We start from the raw sequence: 20,836 nt of genomic DNA, 5'->3' as shown, positions 1-20,836 counted from the left end.
TATCTAATAATAAATAAACAATCTATCACTCTATGGCAGAGGTTCCCAAAGTGTGGGGCGACCCCCTCTGGGGGGCTCGAGTGGTTTTCTGGGGGTAGGGGCGTGTTGTTTATACGAAAAACTTTTTTTAACTAAATATGGAGAAACATTTTTAACATCCTTCGCTTGGTTGAGGCAGTTTAGTTGTCTTACAGTGCTGTATACTCATTGCTAAATTTTATGTCAAATCTGTTTGCTTGCACTTGTTCTGGAAGGGGGGCGTGAAATTTATGAAATGTTTTAAGGGGGGCGCAAGGTATAAAAGTTTTAGAATCTCTGCCTTATGGCAAATTTGTGTGCATATGTCCTTCAATTATGTTTACGAATACATGTAAGTGTAGCTAGCATTTTAATGGTATACATTAAACATGCTTAACAAATATCAAGCACAGGGAATAGTAGTGATCACAGATGATTAAACCAAGCAACGAATGCGTGTAAACACACGCGTAATAGGCATTGTACAACGTGTTGGCAGTAAGAGAACCGGCTATAGTTTTTAATAAAATGTATTTGCGTTTACTGTGTTTAGTACTTATGAAATTCCATTTAACCAAATCATCAGAAAATCTTCGGCTGCGTGGCGTTTCTTTATCAAGTAATGTATTTTTAAAGTAATATTTGAAGAGGATATAGTACGTTTTGAGCTCGATTTGTATTTGTGTGAAATGCTTGTGTAATAATAATAATAATAATAATAATAACATATAGGCATTGTTATAATTTCACTAATATACGTTTCTAAACTCATGCGACAGATTAATAAATATTTTAGTAATTCTGCACAAGCTTGTTCCTGGAGGTTGACACAGTTCTCCACTTGAAAGAAAGAAAGAATACTTGACAGTAAATGAAAAGGATCGACAGCTCGCATGGAAGCAGGACATAATAAATCGAAAATACATTCGGATCAATACATGGGCTTTTTAATAAACCCTGTGTCTTGTTGACGTATCTTCGTCCCCTTCAAAGTGCCTTGCTTTAATTGCTGTTTACATGCATTTCTTGGAAATCTGTCAGACTACCACCTTCCTTCTCCTGTGTTAATTTAAGTTGTATTAGCGTCATTAAAAATATCAAACTTGATTTATTCAGGAAAGAGAGCCTCCAGAAATCATTTCCACTGAACTAAAATAATGATGCAATGGTTAATGGCCTGGAATAAAGTATACCCAGCCAATTTTTCAGTATACATTTGGACATTGAGAATTAACAAGGGGAGAAATGAAACCCTCTTCTATGTATGCACACTTCGTCATTGTGGGTTTGAAGGAATGATAAATTTCATAATTGATTGTTAGAATCCTACTATTATACAGTCTCTCCTTTGCTGAACTTAAAAACAGACATTTGGAAGCCAAAACACATAGTTTGTGTTATAAATTAATACCAAATAAATCCCTTGTTCAAGTAAATGTGACTGCGTCAGTACTCTAATGAACATTAAATGCCTTTGGTATGTAATGTATACAGCAGAAAATGAATAAATCATATTATATTTAATTGTAGTCATGTGGGCACTAATATGATTAAAATACATTGACCGAATAATGACAAAAGTGGCTCGAGTCCCTGGGATGTTATGCAGTGTAGTATGGTAGTTTACAAATATTTCAAAATGCTTGCTGCCTGCATGATATTCATGACAGGAGATTAAGAACTCATTAAGAGTTATAATTTCCACATATGGTTACAGAGCTTGATCAGATCACAATTAGGAAAGATTGTCTCTCTGTACTTGTATGCCAGCACCTTTCACCAATTTCAGACATAAACTTTTTTCAATTACCAGAAGCTTCGTTGTATGCCCCAGACAAGGAGTTCATGTGTTTTGATGGTAGTCAGACCATACCTTTTACGCACGTGAACGACGACTACTGTGATTGCCAGGATGGAAGTGATGAGCCAGGAACATCAGCCTGTCCCAATGGCACATTCCACTGCACAAATGCTGGCCACCGTCCACTCAACATTCCATCCTCACGGGTCAATGATGGAATTTGTGGTAGGGACATAAATATCATCTTCATAACATATGGTGAAAGTTTGGCATTGCTGACAGTGTGAGGATCAACATAATACATTTATGAAACACATGCCAATCCTAAACAGAACTGAAAAATGTAAAACTATACTTTTTCAGTTGTTGATGTTTGTCTTGGGTTTTAACACCATGTGTACTTGTAGGTAGAACCACCATTTCAGAGAAATGTTCTGCCTTCTGCCCTGAAGATATAGGCATTATGTTGATAATTGCAATCCAGAAGACTAGCATCAATATCTCTGTCACCATGAGAGCCTCATATTTCATATAATTTATAATTTGTTTATCAAACGTGAACATGCAAAACTAGATCCCTGAATAAAATGTTGAAATCATTGCTCTATCTCATATCTAATCATTATGTTCCTTTTTGCACAGTCACTGAATTCTGGAGATATTGCTAAAATGTATACTTCTTGTTTCATAATTTTACAGTTCATGCTGGGGATAGTTATTGGTTTAATCATTTATAAGTATTACATTTTTGCATGATGAGTTTTATTCCCAAAGTCTTGTCATTCACCAAAGAATCAGTCCAGTTATATATTTTTTAGGCTTGTGAGGAGGTCAGTAACATAACTGAAGAAATTAACATGTGGAGGAAAAGATTAAAGAAATGTTTACTTAGAATGATTGAAGACAAGAGATCGTGTGGTGAAGGGTAGGGCAGAAAGACAGCTAGGTGTTTGAGAGCATTTTGTTTAGCAGCTTCTACTATGACTGAGGTATGTGCATGAACATTTGCAGACTGCTGTGATGCATCAGATGAGTATGTCAGCCAAGCCACATGTGTTAACAACTGTAATGAACTGGGCAAGGCTGCAAGAGTAGAAGCCCAGAAACTTGCTGAACTGACCAAGCTGGGCAGTGAGATGAGGGTTCATCTGAGTAAGAAAGGAAAGCAACTGAAACAAGAGAAGAAGGTAAGTTACATAATTGCAGGTGTATGGACAGTCTGTCAGCTTCTGTGACCCAGGAATAAGCTACTTAAAACTGTAATTTTATTATTGAATGTTGAACATATCATGTGGCTTGGGCTGAATCACTTTCAGTGGGTTGTTTAGTGCCCTGACTAACACACCACCTCTCCATCAGAACAATGTATGTGCATATCCACAGGTACCAACTGGAAGACCTAATATGACATTTGGAAGCCTTAGGTGAAACATGTATGAATCAAAAGAAACAATATGTCAATGATTCTCATTGTTGGCTTGATGCAGAGATGTTGACTGACTGTGCTAATTTGTAATACAGCCTCTGCCTCTTACTAATCCTGATGATGGTACCTGTTAAGCTTATTGAATCATAGTATATGTTTAAACAAATTATACATCTCAGTGCAAAAAAGTATCTACAGAAAGCCTAAGATCAAGAATTATATCACATGTTCACTTGTGATGTATAATAAATGCTTGTCTGTACTTTTTATACTGACCTCATCTATTAATCTGCATGTGGTTTAATACAGATACCATGCTTCACTGTTACCATTCCCTTACTTCCAACATTAAGTAACATTATGCTCTGAAGTTAGGAACTTTTTTCCATTCCAGGAAAGATTAGAACAATTAGAGAAAGACAAAGTTGAGGTAGATAGTGTGAGAAAGGAGAAGGAGATACTAAAGGTAGCAGTAGAAGTATTGGAGAACAAGGCCTTGGAGAAATATCGCAAGATTGAGGAAGAAGTAAAGCAGAGGCAACAAGAAGAAGAGAGGAACATAAGTGAACAAGAGGCTTTTGAACACTTCAACAGATTGGATGCAAATCAGGATGGAAAGTGAGTGCTTTTAATTCATTTCCACGAGTGAATTATAGGGAGGGTTTATTTAGCCCTTAATGTCCAGAATGGTTTTGGGGCCACTCATTTGATAATGTCATTCACCAAGTACAGGGTGAGGAGTGGTGTGCTTCTACCACGTTGTTCTGCTGTCTTACTTGCAGTAATCCACCTAAAAATTGTGAGTAAAACAGTTTGTTTAATGTTTCTTGTTGGGTGGATACCTGCTATACTAAGCTGTTTTTCACAGCAGAAGCAGACAGTACAGGGCTCAAGAAAACTGATTTGAACAGTAGTCTTAAGCTGCTGTAGTCTCCATTTATTGTTCAGGTGTATAATGTGTGGAGCCCTACTTTTATGATTACTTTATGACTTATGTTAAGTAAAACTGTAGAGCGATTATTCACATTGATGCGTTTTGCTTTCCATTTGACAAAATATTAAGTAACACTCCCTAATGAAATCTGATATGGAGGTAGTATGAAATATATCACAAAATTATTAATGTATAATTTCTGCTAGTATCTGAATACACAGAGCATTCACATCCCCCTGTAGGCTGCTTTTGACACCAATACTTGTCTGTACTGGGCATCTTTTACATGTTGTAGAATTGAGATACTTGAGTTGCAAACTCAACAGACTTTTGACCAGAACAGAGATGGAGCAGTATCAGAGGATGAGGCAAAATTCTTCTTGGATTCAAATGATGAACTGAACTGGGAAGACTTTTTGGCATCTGGCTGGCCACGAATGAAGCCCTTCCTTATGTTGGACAACGGGCTCTTCAAACCTCCAGCTACTGAAGCACTGCTAAATTCTGCTGTGGAGGTTGATACTACAGCACAGGTAACAGATTTCTCTTGTTCTGCAGGGAAATTAGGAAATTGAACAAGTTAGAGCACAAATACTTCCTCATATTACTAAGATTATTTGTGTGTTACATGGGGGAACTTCGTAAAAGTGATAATGTCCTTTGATGACTTCTGGTATCATATTTAATGAAAATATGTTCACAGCAAACGTGAAGTATGACACCTTTACTTCTTCATGAAATACATTTTAATATCAAACTACTTACTGATTGTTGGTAAAATTAAGAATCTGTTTAATTGAATGAATGAATGAATGACAAGAGTTACAATGACTTTCTAGATTGTTCTTTTTAGGATCTGCATTATAGAAATGGAAGAGGAATGAGTATTGCAATGCTTTGCAGGACTGCTACATTCTTACTCATGATCCTGTGCCTCTCACTGTAGTTACCAACAGACATTTGTATATTTTCAGGAATCAACTGCAGATTTCTCTGCTGCAGGAGGTGAAGCAGAAGACAAAGACTTTGAAAATGGGCATGACAGTGACATAAATGAAGAAGTAGGTATAGAAAACATTGAAAACACTTGAACATTGATATTTAGTTGAGTGGATATTTTAATGTCATCAGCTGTGTGTCCCATCTTCCACTTGGTCCAGCTGGCCGTGTATCACAGCATATTGCTAAACTGTTAGCCCAAGTCCAGCCAAGAGCCCCATGGTATGGGAGGTTTAAATCCCCTTTCTTGTATGATAAAGGTTAATCAAGCTAGAATAAATTATGTGGCAAATTTTTGGTTCTGCAACTAAGTTATGTAACTGGATATTTTTAGGTAAATGAGATAAATAAGGATGTTCTGCCCTGAAAAAGTGCCAGATTTTAAAGTTACAGAACTGTCTTTCTGTCTGCCTTGGTATTCTAAGTAAAATATCTTCTTAAAAGATTTTAGCACAGAAATTTTGTATGCTTTTCTGGTTTATCCACTAGTGCTGTCTATCCAAGCCTTGAATTAATTATCGTAACAAAAGAAAGGCTCAGAGTTATTCACCTGATTGGCTATAATGAATATGCCAGAGGAACTCTGTTTCTTTAGGAGGAAGAAGAGGAGGAGGAAGATGAAGAAGAGGAAGAGGAAGGAGAAAAAACAGAGGAGATACCTAAATACGATGAAGAGACTCAGCGATTAATTGATGGTTGGTTCATAATTTTTAGAAGAGAAGTTGCAAGTAAAATGTACCTATCAAAAAATGAGTTACATTAAGAGAAAATATCCACTATATCCACTACAATGGATGTTATTTGTAGTAAAACTGGGAGAGACTTTGGGGATATAGAAACTATGTACTGTAAGACTAACACAATTTGCATGTTTCTTACAGAGGCTTCCAAAGCTCGCTCTGACTTTGAGGAAGCAGACCGAGCTCTAAGAGATGTACAACGAGAAATACGTCAGATTGAAGAGTCACTCGAGAAAGATTATGGAGTTGAAGAAGAATTTGCTCCTCTGGATGGAGAATGCTTTGAATACACAGATTTTGAATATACGTATAAACTGTGTCCTTTTGATCAGGTAAGAATTGTACTTTGTCACATATGGCATAATAAAGAAACACAGTGCACTTATTCATTTTACATACCAGTACAACTGAGTAAAACATCTTGGTACATAGAAATACCAAGAAAACTGGAAAGTATTTGCCACTATCAGAGGAGAAGGCATAAGACAAAGTTCAAACAGTACCTTCAACAGAAGTAATCTCAGAGGAATCGCACAATACAATCATAATACTGTAGACTGATCAGTTCTGTTTGCTGTGCATTAGTCACTTGAACATTTCTGAACTACTTAGAGATAAAAGATAATATTTGTGACTTGACCCAAGTATTAAGCAGTTATATCTGTGAAATATTAGTGTCTTCCCCCTGCAACTGTTCCAGAGCCATCAATGAGTACATCAATTCCAAACACCACTGATAATCAGATGCCTTCTCCATATCCAATTATAATGCAGTCACTTCTTTGCATATGTTGACTCAGCTGTGAGGCACATTGTGTAATACTTGTAATGGAGGCAGACATTTCTGCTGTCTGTCATGCCTCCTCCACTTCATTTTCTATGTATGGATATTTATCTATCCTTTATTGTTTGCCACTTTATTCCACATACCACTTCTTTCTTTGTAATAGTGCTTGTCTTTACATAACAGCTAGCATTTCGTGTAAGAACTGCATTCTTATGACACCATTTTATGCTGGCATCTGAAAGAACAAGTTATGAAATGTACACATAGCATAAGAGTTCTAGTGCATTCCCTCTGTTACTGTCTCTAGACTTTCAATTTATGAATGCTAATTTCTGCTACTATCCTCTAAATATCACAAAAAAGGCAAGGTGGACAAGCAAGTTCTGACAGTCTAAAATCTGATCAAGATCAGTCCAATGGTTCTGAAATTATAACAGAATGAAGGTTAATATTAAAAAACCATATGACATATGGGAAAAATGTATTGGGCACTAAATGTGAGTTTAAAATTTCTCTGCAACTTCTGCTAATAACAGTTTTTTTGTCTGTTTACTGCATGAGGTTTGTGGAGAAATTCATGAAGAGGTTTTGTCAGTTACTGTTAGCTAATTTAACCAAAATTAGATTATGCCAACAAAATTTAGTAAGATTCCCAGTATCAAATTTCACAAAAATTTGTTTGGTGGTTTTTTGAGTTGTTATAGGCAGGTGGACTGAAAAATATGGTGAAATTTAGTATGCATATTTTTTCAACTGTAAAACTGCCACTACACTTGCCAAGCATGTTTGTAATTTTTTAACCCTTTGAAAGTAAAGTGTTTTTCCTATACAGTGCACGCACAAATATCTCTTATTTTTGCAGCACATTAAAAATGTCAGGTCCTCTTTACATTAACACTCACTTCTTAATTATAAAATGCTTATAGTGAGTAGTTTAGAGTATATCATCAGATTGGAATCCATTGCTGTACACCTACTTGGAACTTGAACAGTGTAAAATGTTAACAGGTGACACAAAGACCAAAATCAGGTGGAGCTGATACTCGGTTAGGAACCTGGAATAACTGGGTGGGTCCTGAAGATGACAAATACCTGGAGATGATGTATGACAAGGGGCAGTCATGTTGGAATGGACCGCAACGATCCACAAGGGTAAGCCTTGAATGAGATGATTTTGAACTGATGTAGGTCTCTCAAGACAAAATTTTAACCAACTGGAATATAGGTCTTTTGAATCCAGTCTCCTTGGCAAATATTTATGATCAGTTAAATGACTAAAAAGGCTGAATATTAGATAGAACTCCTTAACATATAAAAACAGCTATTGCCCATCTGAGACTTACTAATGTAGTAAAGAAAAATAAAACAGGAACTCATATCTACCAAGTAACAGGTTTTGATTTACTGTTTTTTGCAGGTAAAGATGAGATGTAGCACAGAAAACACAGTAACATCAGTGAGTGAACCAAATAGATGTGAATATGTGTTTGAATTTGAGACACCATCCATCTGCCAGGTGGTGGAAGGCACAGAAACTCAAGTGCATGATGAGTTGTAGGATATTTTAATGAGTCTGGTAAAATGGAATCATTGGTAATGCAAGGAAACTAGTTGACATGAGGAAGAACATTGTAAAAATAGAACTACAATAAAAGAAAGAATAAGTCACCTAGTTTGTAGTTAAGACATGTAAACAAATTTGCTCCCCTCTAAGGGATTGTACATTCCAATTGCTGAAAAAGAATAATATCGGTAAAATAAAAGTTCTGTAATTTATTTGAGGTACTTTTGAGAGAAAAGATATGTACCATAAATATCAATACATTGAACATGAACCCATTCTTTCAATAGTTGCACAACTTGTTGGACATGCACAGGAAAATACACTGAGAGGCTGCTTCCAACAGGGCACACCACCAAAACCTATATAAAGTTGACATCACAACAACTTCCAAACAAAGGGGTGTGTCCCCCACCCCTCATGGCACAAATAAGTCGGTTTGATAGCATCCCTGTTTTGTATAGGACTGAGTGTGAGGAGTTACAAATTAAATTCTCCCCTCCCTGGCAGAAAGAATTCCTTCTGAAATATGACAGACCAACAGCACAATCGATTTGTGAAGCTTTGCAATAAAGTGTTTTTGTTGCATGATTTTTCTGTCCCCTGAATTAAAGACACATATGACACTGCAAACAATAAAACAGTACATTTTATTCTGTTGAACCAAAGTTTTGATATCTGAATTTCCAGTTATTGCCTCTGAATTGGAAACTTCTGAAAAAGAATAATTATGACTTATCTGTATAAAGACATTTTAATTCATAAAATATTCTAAATCCTGGCTGCAAGTCACGAAGGAGCATAGTATTTTGTAAGCTACAAATATCTTTCTTTCAGTAATGACTGTATGCCATTTAATAGAAAATTTCTGCTGCTGCTGTTAGAGAGAATGAAGAACATTCACAAATTTGAATCACTGTTGTTCGTGTAACTAATCACCACTACAAAGAACCAAGGATGATCCAGAAAGAGGACTAACTGCAAGATATAGGTTCTGCCTTGGAAACTGAGTTATTCAGCTGAGAAGGAAACTGCCTGCATTTACAAAAATATTAATGTTCATTAAAGTATAAGTAAAGCTGTTCATTATTGTATTCGACCTCTTTGCATTGTATTTCTCTGAGATACCTATGAATATTCCCTTCTCTATTTACATCTCCCAAGTTGTCTATTCCTTAAGTTTATTGACCAAACTAGGATGTGCACATATCTGAGACCTCACTAAGAACACCATCCATCTCATCCTTAATTTCACCTCCATAACAATATTAAGTGAAGGGTATACATTATGAAGCTCCTCATCCTGTTATTTTCAGTAAGCTGGTAAATCTACTCTGTAAAGGGGGCATAGCTATCTAAGTTTTGAAACTGCTGCTAGGGCAAGTGAAGGCTGTCTCTTTTGAGAGAACACTCTTGCAGAAGCTGAGAACTGAATCCCAAACCTCAAGTTTAATGCTGTATGTGCTGTCACTCTTCAAAAAACCCGTTACTGATATGAGCATTTGCTAAGTCTGTGGTATCACACAGCTACTTTCTTACACTTAACACACCAATTCAGTGGTTTCTGTCAGTGTGAATGCAAATATGATCAAGCATTTTATAAAATTCCTAGTAAGTGCATAGCTTTAAAAATATATAGACAGTATGAACATATTCTTGTAAATGTAACCCAAATTTAGCACGTTACATTACGTAAGTTAGAGTGGTTTATATCATATGTAGTAACTAAATAAAAACTTTGTTAGCTATGGTCTTTTGGGTTAAAATGCCTTGCAGTGTTGTAGGTGGTTACGAATGTTTCAGATGACCATACAGATTCATCTACCCTGAAAACTGAGGTGATACATTCCTGCAAAACATTGGTAACCACATAGAACACTACAGAATGTTACAACCCAGACAACCACAATAAACGTTTTCAGTTTTGAAAACCTCATATAGAATCTTGAATAAATGGTGTAATAATTGGTGGGCAATTAATAACCCTGGCACCATGACTGCCTGATTTATTGTGCATCCCCTTGTGTTTAGCCCTCTAGCTATCTTGCCCCTAAAAATAAAGTGCAAAACCTTGCTTGATGGGGGCTTAGTTCAGTGACATGTCTGTACTAAGCAAATGATAGCAAAATAAATTTTGACTCCTACACATTTCATAAACAGCAGCAGTGTTATGTCGCTGCCTGTATGTGCTGCTGGAACAGGATGCTGGTTGCCAAATGGAACCTTAATAAAATAATTCAGGTGACAATGCAATATATACACACACACACACACACATACATACACAGTGAAACAGTATGAAAGCAGCTTAAAACCATCCATATTCAGATTAAGAGAAAATCCCATCCTTGGAAAGTAGAAGACTGCTCCCTCCCTACCTTCACAGCATATAATTAAAATGATACTGCACTAACAGGCACATGATTTGAAATTGGCCTCACACTTCCTCCCACAATGAGATCGTTTTACAATTTATGTGATTAAAAACTGCACAGCAAAAAACTGACAATGTAAAATACAGATAATCAGAAGTAACAAGTACAGTCTACATAACATCATATAGACTGCTTTGACTGTACCACAGCTCATTACTAAAGAAATTTCGGCCCAGGTATTTACGCAACACCTTGAACTTCGTGGTTTTACAACAAATGAATGGAGACTTCCCTTCTTCTAGGTGCAATATAAGATGCTCTACACAGGACAGGAAACTACAGACATCTATGTTCAAACAACATTCAATCATCAATGGAGTGGTGTGACAGACAGAAGGAAGTGGCCAGTTCTAAGAAAATCTCCTATAATAAATAGGCTGTTATCACACATGGTCTATCACTGTGATATTGCTAACACTGCCAAAGGATGAGTCAAAATATTTTTGTCCTAATTTAATGCTGAATTTCAAACTTCCCAACCACAATCAAATATTTCATCATTGCCACACAGAAGAAAAATTAAATCAAAAAGTACCAACATTTTCAATTGTAGCTTCTAGTAAAATAAGTAACAGTTTCATGTGCACAGGTATAATGTGCAGTTCTTTCAGAGCTATAAGGAGCATACAATACATTTAAGGACTTCTTTTATTTGCCCTCTATTTCTCTACATAAATCAGCCTTCAATTCAGTGCAATTTTTCCATCAATGAACAAAGTCTAAACACAGCTGCAAGCAAGTTTCTGAAAGCTAATGCAGGAAATGACATGGATCTGCTAGTCATGTTCAAACTTCTGGCCACCCACTGACTACTTCAGCAGCCCAAAGGGACTGGAATCACTGGCCTATAATGAGTACACTGAAGCACTCCTCAGCTCATTTCCTCAATAGTACAAATCAGAAAATGCACACACACTTGGCCACTTCTGGTATGCAACAACAGAAATGCAAGTGTCTGGATGCAGCCATCAAATTTTGAAACTGGGAACTAAACAGTGAGAAACAATGACATGGCAGTGTCCTGCTGCATTATCTTGAATAAGATTGAATATAAATTAATGCTATAATTAATACTTCTGCCACTATATAATCTCATTATTTCATTCCAAGCACAACAGGCCATAAGAAATTCAGTCCTTCAATTTATTGTAATTCCTTGTAACTGATGCATTACAAATGGGAAAATATGTACCTGAAAAAATGTTAAATAATCCAAGAACATATCAGCTGGCATGTATTCCCAGCCTGTATTAAACCAGATAAAGCAGATACCACAGTTCAGACATAAAAAAAACATAGATATGTGGTTGTAGTGTAGAAGAGGCACAATACTTAACCTATCAAAGGCAGATATCCTGATGAATGTTTGAATTTACAGCTCAGAAATTTTAGACAAATACACCGAGTGGAAAATCCAATATTCAACAAACCTAGTTACAACACTGCAACACTAACAGGCAGAGGAGAACAGACTGGTAAATGACAGGGCCTTACCAACTAATCCTAAATCAAACAAACTTTCACAATAAAATCTGATCAACTGTTTGCCAAGTGCAGAGATTACTTAGAGAAGCAGCAGGATGAATATGAACAAATTAAAGATAATGTAAAAGCAAGCCATACCAGCACATTTTAAGGAAATACTGCAGCAGTTGCATAGGAGACAAAAGAGAGAGAGTCAATTTTGGTATGACATACTGAAGTGCACACAGTGAGAAGAAAGGGAACTGTAAATACTTGTCATTGACACAAGCAGCTTGTATTCCAGAAAAGTTCAGATGACTGGCCAACTGCTTTCTAAAATGTTACATTGCATCCTTGATCCTCCTCATTCAGTCTGAGCATTCTGCACACTGTTGCAGTCAGTTATAACAGGTTCCATAAGAAATGGTATACAGTGACATCCATGTAGACATGACAACTGTTTCTAATCAGAAAAAACAGTGGGCAAAGAAATGTAATCTTATCATGGAACCCAAAGTTTGGTTACCATCACCACAAAAGCCTGCCCAACACTGTACCCTATCTTGAGTCAGCTAACATTTTTGTATCTCCAAGATACATTTTAATATTACCTTCTCACCAGTGTCTCAGTTAACCAAGTAGACTCTTTTCATTATCAGAGACATTAACAAACATTTGACTTATAAAATAAGCAGCTGTTAAGGAATTATGCACAACCTGCTCAGAACTTCTGTCTGCACTCTGAGTCTGACCACATTAACAATTTGAACAAAGTTTGTGAAACCTGTCCTGCTCAGACCAGTCTTTCAAAATCAAACATGATATGATGAAGAAGGGAACGCAATCATAATAAATAATGATTTGGGCCACTCCTACACATAGCATACTTTACAATGCTGCATAAATATCAGGGCCTCAACTACAAACACTCAAGAGAAATACACCTGGCTTATCTAAATTACTACAGCATAATAAAATCTGAGAAAATATTCTAGAATTACATATTTAACAACAATGTTTAAAAATTTAAATTCATTTTGAATGACTGGCATTCAGAGTTGGACTGTAACAACATATAGCTTTGGAATTATCAATAACATATAATCCTTCAAAAGATGTTCACAGTAGCAGCTGTCTTTCTGGTACCTTGCCTCTTTTGGAAGCAATCAAACTATTTAATAGTAATAAGAAAAGAGGAGTAATACAGGTCACACAAAACGGTTTCACATTGTACTTGTAACTGCCACTGGAATGTATTCTAACAGTTTCTGTCCATGTTAGAAAAATAGCAATACATTCTTCACCTACTAAAAATATGATGCCAGCACATGAAACCTTTGGTGTAATTTTCAACAATGCACCTTCTGCCTGGCAGTGAAGACCACAGCATTACCAACTGGTGTCAGTTCCAAAAAATATTTTACCTGACACTGGTGCCACACGTTACAATCTTTGTCATGATTATAAAAGACAACACAGCTTCCATCTGTAGCCTATTCGATGCTTCTTTCTGTCTTTTCCACGGTGCTCTTTCTGTAAAGAAAAGTATCATCATAACAGAAGGCATGTAAAGCCCTGACGACAATATAGACTACATTAAAGAAAAAAGATAAAGTTAATGTTGTTGTCCATGATGACTTGTACATAACATTCTGTGTATTATATATCTTAAGACAAGATGAAAGTGAGTAATTAACTTCACACCCTGCCCAATTTCATTCTCAGGGAGTGGTGGGTGAGAACAGTACCCACCCAATAGAGAGGAAGCTGTGTTGGTTCCTGAACTGGTCTCGATGTAATCATAATAAAAAAAGAAACCTCTGCCCCTGCCAAGAACTGAAATCCTGTAACCTGTCATATTGATCTTTGTTAGGTCATCACTGTTAATGAACTATTCAACTACCTGGATTATGTAATAAAATGAAGAGATCTGATCCATGGCTTAATGTTCATTAAGTTGTCAATCATAATGTTCCCTGTTGCTGCTATGGAACTCACAGGTTCATTGCCATAAACAAAGCCCGAGCCACTTAGTCTAAGACTCATTTCAACCTCTCCCAAACAGTTCCCCACCAGTGTAGTGTCCTCAACCAGAATTTGTACTAAAAGGTATGGATGCCTCAGTTATTTTCTTATAATAAGCACCAGTTGCCTATGCAATATTATTTGGAAATGAGTAAAAATCTGTTACTTTCTGATGTTGGTGCATCACCTTCATGTAACAATAAGACTGATCACCTTAAGTGGGTGATATATTTTGACATAAGTGTAATTAAGAATAAATTTATTTCATATCCATAGCATGTCTATAAACATATGATTTGTAACTACACCTACATCTTTCCTAATCTCCCGAACCAATGTGTAGAAGGCATCATCCACTCCAAGTCGTGTTTTGGCTGATGTTTCTACAAAGGGAATCATGTACTGCTTGGCAACTTCTTGTGCTTGATTCACTTCCACAGCCCGGGTTGGCAAGTCACATTTATTGCCCACCACTGTGAAACAGAACAGATTTCCTCATCTAAAATAACTTTAAGCTACATAAGAAGGCAGCACATCAGGAGTTTAAAAGATCTGAACCACAATGGCATGAACAAATCATCTGCATTAAGAACACATAATGATGAATGTCAGAAATGGTCTCTTCTCTTCTAGGAAGAACATAACCTGCAAACATCTGACAACTAAAAAAAATATCTGGGCATAAGAAGGATTAAGTACCTGAGAAATTTAGGATTTATCATCAATTATCCTCACTGTGCACAAATTAAAGAGGTTGCAAAACACTAGACAAAAACCAAGATTTGGGGTTAAAATTTGTACTAAACTCTGGTGATGAAACATTTGGTATGGGAAGACAACATTATGGAAATAGTTGTGGACTGATTCAGGTTCATGTCTAATGGTATTAACAGTATCTCACTTATAATACAGGGGAGTTCAAAAATCATGGAATTAATTCTGTAAAATTTGTTGTGGTAACTTATACTGAGGTACCAACTCCAACAATCAAATACAGCATGAACCTATTCCCATATACTTACAAACCATTGGCACTTCTTCTGCGTCTTTAACCCTTTTAATCTGTTCTCGATACATGCTGATATCTTCAAATGATTTGGCATTGTTTATGGCAAATACAAGTAGGAAACCTTCTCCTGTCCTCATGTACTGATCTCTCATAGCACTGAAAATTGAAAACACATTATTTTCAAATAATGTTATAAAATACTTCACTGGCATTTCTCTGTAATAACATATAGGTCTCCGAACAATTGCATTTGCCTGCACACTAGTGAAAGATTGTGGCACATGACAAAATTCAACAGGCTTTGGCTGCCTCGTGAAGACTCAAGTTCATACTTAGTAACACGTCATAAAGAAAGCCTCTGTAACAAATACTGCGCTTGGATTGACTTAATTTAAAAAGAAAGTCTTTGAGTTTTGTTGTAGGATGAAATTGCAGTCTGCTTGATGGAGCAATAAAGTGTTCTTTATGCAATACTATAGAAAATACTAACCCCACAGTGAAAAATTTGTTCAATGGCAATATAATGTCTGGGATTTAAGTCAATGTGAAATGATAAAAAAACAATACTATAAGAAACGTAAGCCCCTAGTTTAATTCTGAATAGACTTCACAACTTTTCATGATAAAAATTCTGTTTTATCCAATGGAATACACAAACAAGCAACATGACTATTAAACACTTCCATTGACAAATCTTCTGACCCAATTTCCTTACTTTCTTATTTATAAATACTTATATTAATACTTTATGCATTATGTTTGGTGGTGGGACATGAAGGTCGACAAATTCTTAACCTTTACACTACTTGAGACAGCCCTCTAAACAGGAGCTTGAATAGTCCCCAGTCAGTGCAGACATAGTTATGATCCTATCAGGAACCAAACCTCAATCAGCCAACACGAAATTACTTCACTGACTGAAATACCACCATGTTAAGTCTTCATTTGGTTTCCTTAAGTCTGAATATTTGATTGAACTCACAGCCATTGCAGTTTAGTCAACTATAATCAATCAGAAGACTTCATGTCAAAATTCACTGCAGACAGCTCGAGTATATGTGGATCAATATCTGTACTACCTGCCTTACCTCTCCCTCTCTTCACACTGTAAATAACTCAAAATCAAAAGAAGGCTGCAATAATACAGGTATCAAGTTACTGCATTTTCTGACCAATGTCAACCACTCTCTGTTGATTGTACTTTTGCAAGCAACTCAGAATATGAAGCAAATAAGCGTCATCAAAACAACCAGTACACAGACCTGTATTCCTCTTGTCCCGCTGTGTCCAGAATATCCAACAAACAAGTTTCACCTTCAATGACAACCTGCTTTCGATATGAGTCCTCTGCAAATAAAAGGAAGAAGAGTGAGTCTAACAGGGCTCCCACACATACATGTATGTCAACTGCATGTCAAGAATAGAGCTTACCTATTGTTGGGTCGTATTCATCAACAAAACTGAAAAACAACACAATCTTTATTAGTAATTTCAATTCACAACAAAACACATTTATTTCTGACAAAATTCTCTGTAATTTAGGAGTTACCAAATATTGAGACTACATTTAAAGTACATCCAGTGCCTGGTAAAAAAAATTTAAGCTGAGAAGCACTATTTTGCTTGGATGAATTTCTCATATCCTGTTATCTCCTAACTTTTAAAGCAGGATGAATGGGATGTATTTCTGAGAAAAATTTATGCATCAGTCTTTTTACTGCCTTTTTATCAACTCATGACACTAATTTATCTGTACTGGTACATTCCTAAAAAGGATAAAAGCAACAGATTTATCACAGCTCAAACCACAAAACTGAAATTACATCACTATCATGAAAATGAAGAATCAATCTGTCAATCCTCATCAAATTACTGAATACACTTACTGATTCTGTATCAGCTGAATTGTCAAGGCACTTTTTCCAACACCTCCAGCTGGGGAGAAAGAAATGAAAAATTAGAACTATATTTGATGTCTCATAACCATCTGTTATGCCATGAATAAATTGGGGTTAGTGTTTGTTACATGTTGGGGCAACAGCACACATAACCTGATGACATCAGCAGCATAAAATCCTGCAAGTTCACTGTGCAATATAAACAATATTGTAAAAATATGCAATGTACACTTAACAGAAACAATACACAAACAATACTAAACTCACACAAAACTTTTTCACCTTGAAAGGAATCATCCAAAGCTTTCCACTAGACTAAATAATAACAACTACTGAACTCTTACAATAAATTCATGTGTAACTGCATAAAACTGTTAGATAACAGAAATTCAGATTGATGACTAGTCAAAACTATATACTGAATGAATAAACAATGTGACTGAGGCTTCACTATTCACTGTTACTATAGACAGTAAAAGAAAATTAAGTTTGATACATGCTTCAAGGTTACCCTGTAATACAGCACCAAATGAACAGAACATAACAAATCTGTTTTAAATGCACTGTAAACTCATAAAAGACTTTTATTTGTTGTTTCTTCGTTAATGTGATCTGCAGAAATAACTGAAGTATTTGCTTTATGCAGAATTTCCTATCTTCATAAGATATCAAAAAAGCATAATGCTTTTAAACAAAGTGGTCATTAAAACTGTCTACTGTAAATTAAAACTGAAATGGCTCAAAAATTTCAGTAAAATTCTGCAATATAAAATTTGATCAACACTTGTTTATCTGTTCTTAAGTTTTATTACCATGTGGAAAGACAGGTGGACAAGGCAATTTTAATAGGTACTCTGCAGGATTGCAAACCGCCAAGAACACGTGACTCTGAAAAGGGCCACTGTGCTACAAAATACAAACAAACATATGTGTACTTAAAATACAGTAGCAAGAATTAAATGTATTGTAGTTAACATCTTTGGCAAAGAACTGTTCTGCAATAAATACTTAGAACACTAAAACCACCACAACTCAACCCATAGCAAAGGCAGCCAAAGTATCAGTTGGTCACTCAATTCAGTTAATTTGAAGATCTTACAGCTTAAGTGTTTTACTGCAGCAATTCCTATGCCATGAAACCTGGCATAATGCAGACACATCTAAATATCTATTTCACACTTATTCCACATAATTACACTTCCTATGTGTGAAGTCTTAAAATTAATACAAACTCACAAACTGATTTATACAGGGCATCAGATCTTGTACAGAACTCAACAGTCTATTTCAAAGTTTGCAATATTCTGGTTATAAGTTTCATACCTTAATAACAGACAAAATACTGTACAATAATAATAACAAAAACAACAATAAATTTATAATAAACTGAGGCACTACAAATGACACACAATGAATCTGCTAGTCTGTCAGTCACACATATTTTTACCATTTATTCTTATATCAATAAATAAAAGTAAAGCTGTCCCACTATACACCATGCAGGCACTTGAGGGAAGAGGTGGTAGAGCTCCTACTCATTCTTGACCTCAGCACTAGATGGGATGAGTGGTCAGTATCACACACCAGCTGTGCTTAACCTCCAGGAAAGGACCCCAGTACCCATACAACACGAGGTAGGGTAGGCTCCAGAGCCAGTCTGGATGCAGAGGCTAGAGGAAAAATCCTCTGCCCCATCGAGAATTGAACCCCAGTCGTCCAACTCGTAGCTAGTCAAAATACTGACTAATTAAGGAAAATAATATAAGGTGCATTACTATCTTCTTTTGTTTATGTAGCTTGTAAATTAAATAAAAGAAACTAACATAAAGAAAGACTTCAGCTTCAACATGTCTTCACAATGTTATTCTTATGCACTGAGAAAATATCTGAATCTTCTATACAATTCTGAGTACAAACCTTACATTTCAAACATGGGACATGTGATATGATAGTGGTGATGAATCTCAACAACTCTATGTTGGGGAAGAAAAACAGTGGTACAGAATAAGTGGGAATGGTTCCCTTAACATTATGCACAAAGTATACAATTCAGTCACTTGGTGCAATAAAACTGAGGACAAAATAGAGAAATCTTTTAAAAGGTAATGAGCATGAAGTAAATTTTGGATTAAACACAAAAATCTGACCTTAACAAGCCAAACTAAAAACAATGACAAATAAAAAGAATAGTGTATAAAAATTAATGTGGGGCTATATGTGTTTGTAATATAATCAAAGACTGACTACTCAGTCAGGTAAGGTAAAGAATTCAGAATAACTTTACAGTACAGAGACCACAAAAATTTGCAGCTCAGTCTCAGTTTTATTTAGAGTTATTGCTAGAACAGAATAGAATAGAATTTATTTACATTCCACAGATCCTTCATAAGCCCAAGCCAAAAGATGTATCATAGCACAAGGCCTCACATAACCAATCAAACCTACACGAGACTTAAACTGTTATATAGTAATGCCAACAAACATTAGGAAACTTTTAGTTTATATACAAACTGGAAACCACTATTCTTGTCTAGGTATGGTAGTTCTCTATAATGGACAGGCATTTCCACATCTTCAATCCACTGAAGTCTTGATGTAACACTAACATTAACAATGGTCATTTAACATATTGTTACAATAGGACTTATTGACATTGTCATTCATGAAACTTGCAATGTATTTTGTGGAGCACCTACTGAAATTCAATAATAAAAACATCCTTCCTAAAATAAAACATGTACAAATTTCTGCTAGACAATGAAGGACCAACAACAATTTCCATCACAGCAATGACACATAGCACAAGGGTCCTAGTGAACATTATTACGCATCTGTCTTCAAAAATCAAATACACCAAAAAATGACAGAAGATTGAAAATACTCCTGTAATACTGTTGTAAACTAAACATGCCTAGTATTAACAAATAAGTTGACACCTGCGTCATTATCATTACAACTATTGCATTTTAAAAAATTAAAGAATTCGCATGTTTGCAAAAACAAAACTGAAGATTCTTTATAATCCACTTAACTTCATGCACTTGGCTCTTATGGAGTAAATATTTCAATAAGACGCTCCATAAACGAGTAATTCGAAGCATTTTGAAATGTATAAGCCGACAACTCAAATTTTCAATAAAATCTCGAGCGATCAGTAGCGTCAAATGGTTAAAGACATCAGAACCATGATGATGGGGGCAAAGATGTTCCCTGAAACGTCGATTTCGTCTTTTAACAATTTGATGGGGCTGATCGCCCGAGATTTTACTGAGTTACGTCGCCGCAAAAGCTTCAAATCATAAACTTAAATTTTCAAAATAAATGTACATCTGCTGTGAGAAAGGCTTTCATAACGAAGTAAAATTTGATAAGAAAAGTTTTTACCTCCCACGACAACCAGTTTATACTCCGTCATTTTCATTAAGACAAACAGCGGATAATGCACAAAACTGAGCTCAATTAAAATGCTCCCAGCTCTTCTTCAGGAGGGCGAGATCCTCTTCATTAGTGAAATAAAATAAAGTGACACTTAGAAAGTGAACTATTTCACGCCAACACCTTCAGCAGGAGGCTATTGGCTAGCACTGCAACACTACTATCACATAGAGTATCTCTTTTCCCTTTGACCATTGCGCCGCCTTTACAGTGTTGCTAATCAAGCAGACCAAAAATAAAATTTTCCGTCGTATTGGTAGAGAAACAATAAATATATAAAATTGGATAATCAAAACATGATATT

General features: G+C 35.8%; 2 protein-coding genes across 3 annotated transcripts; one reads left to right on the top strand and one right to left on the bottom strand.

Annotated features, from left to right (window-relative positions):
* Nucleotides 1-464: 464 nt before the first annotated feature.
* GCS2beta (glucosidase 2 subunit beta) lies at nt 465-8,481 on the top strand. The gene is made up of 10 exons (XM_022082908.2): nt 465-637; nt 1,832-2,044; nt 2,831-3,006; nt 3,640-3,863; nt 4,475-4,712; nt 5,154-5,240; nt 5,774-5,873; nt 6,060-6,250; nt 7,714-7,857; nt 8,123-8,481. The coding sequence occupies exons 1-10, from the start codon at nt 547-549 to the stop codon at nt 8,261-8,263; spliced, it is 1,605 nt and encodes a 534-aa protein (XP_021938600.1). The 5' UTR covers nt 465-546; the 3' UTR covers nt 8,264-8,481.
* On the bottom strand, nt 5,280-20,740 carry LOC110839079 (ras-like protein). Of its 2 annotated transcripts, XM_022082910.2 has the most exons (8): nt 20,482-20,740; nt 17,086-17,134; nt 16,631-16,659; nt 16,462-16,546; nt 15,213-15,355; nt 14,503-14,663; nt 13,590-13,698; nt 5,280-6,940 (listed from the first exon to the last, which is right to left on the bottom strand). In XM_022082910.2, exons 1-7 carry the CDS (start codon nt 20,516-20,518, stop codon nt 13,627-13,629), a joined length of 576 nt encoding a protein of 191 aa, XP_021938602.1. In that variant the 5' UTR covers nt 20,519-20,740; the 3' UTR covers nt 5,280-6,940; nt 13,590-13,626. The 2 variants fall into 2 exon arrangements, with proteins under 2 accessions (XP_021938602.1, XP_021938601.1); XM_022082909.2 differs by lacking the exon at nt 5,280-6,940 and having other exon boundaries at nt 8,459-13,698.
* Nucleotides 20,741-20,836: the final 96 nt, after the last annotated feature.

This window comes from Zootermopsis nevadensis, unplaced genomic scaffold (assembly GCF_977971745.1).
Source record: "Zootermopsis nevadensis isolate Lab colony 2312 unplaced genomic scaffold, Znev_1.0 Znev_ptg000029l, whole genome shotgun sequence".
In the NCBI taxonomy this organism is placed as follows: Eukaryota; Metazoa; Arthropoda; class Insecta; order Blattodea; family Termopsidae; genus Zootermopsis; species Zootermopsis nevadensis.
Note: the sequence above shows the minus strand (reverse complement) of the source record. Positions and strands in the feature narration are given on the sequence as shown.

Excerpts from the sequence above, each read along its gene's own strand:
- GCS2beta (XM_022082908.2), top strand. The coding sequence starts at position 547 with ATGTATTTGCGTTTACTGTGTTTAGTACTTATGAAATTCCATTTAACC. Across the intron at positions 638-1,831 it reads GCGTGGCGTTTCTTTATCAA|AAGCTTCGTTGTATGCCCCA; the intron begins GTAATGTATTTT and ends TTCAATTACCAG. Across the intron at positions 3,007-3,639 it reads AACTGAAACAAGAGAAGAAG|GAAAGATTAGAACAATTAGA; the intron begins GTAAGTTACATA and ends TTTCCATTCCAG.
- LOC110839079 (XM_022082910.2), bottom strand. The coding sequence starts at position 20,518 with ATGAAAATGACGGAGTATAAACTGGTTGTCGTGGGAG. Across the intron at positions 16,660-17,085 it reads ATTCAGCTGATACAGAATCA|TTTTGTTGATGAATACGACC; the intron begins GTAAGTGTATTC and ends GTTGTTTTTCAG. Across the intron at positions 15,356-16,461 it reads GCGGGACAAGAGGAATACAG|TGCTATGAGAGATCAGTACA; the intron begins GTCTGTGTACTG and ends TTCAATTTTCAG.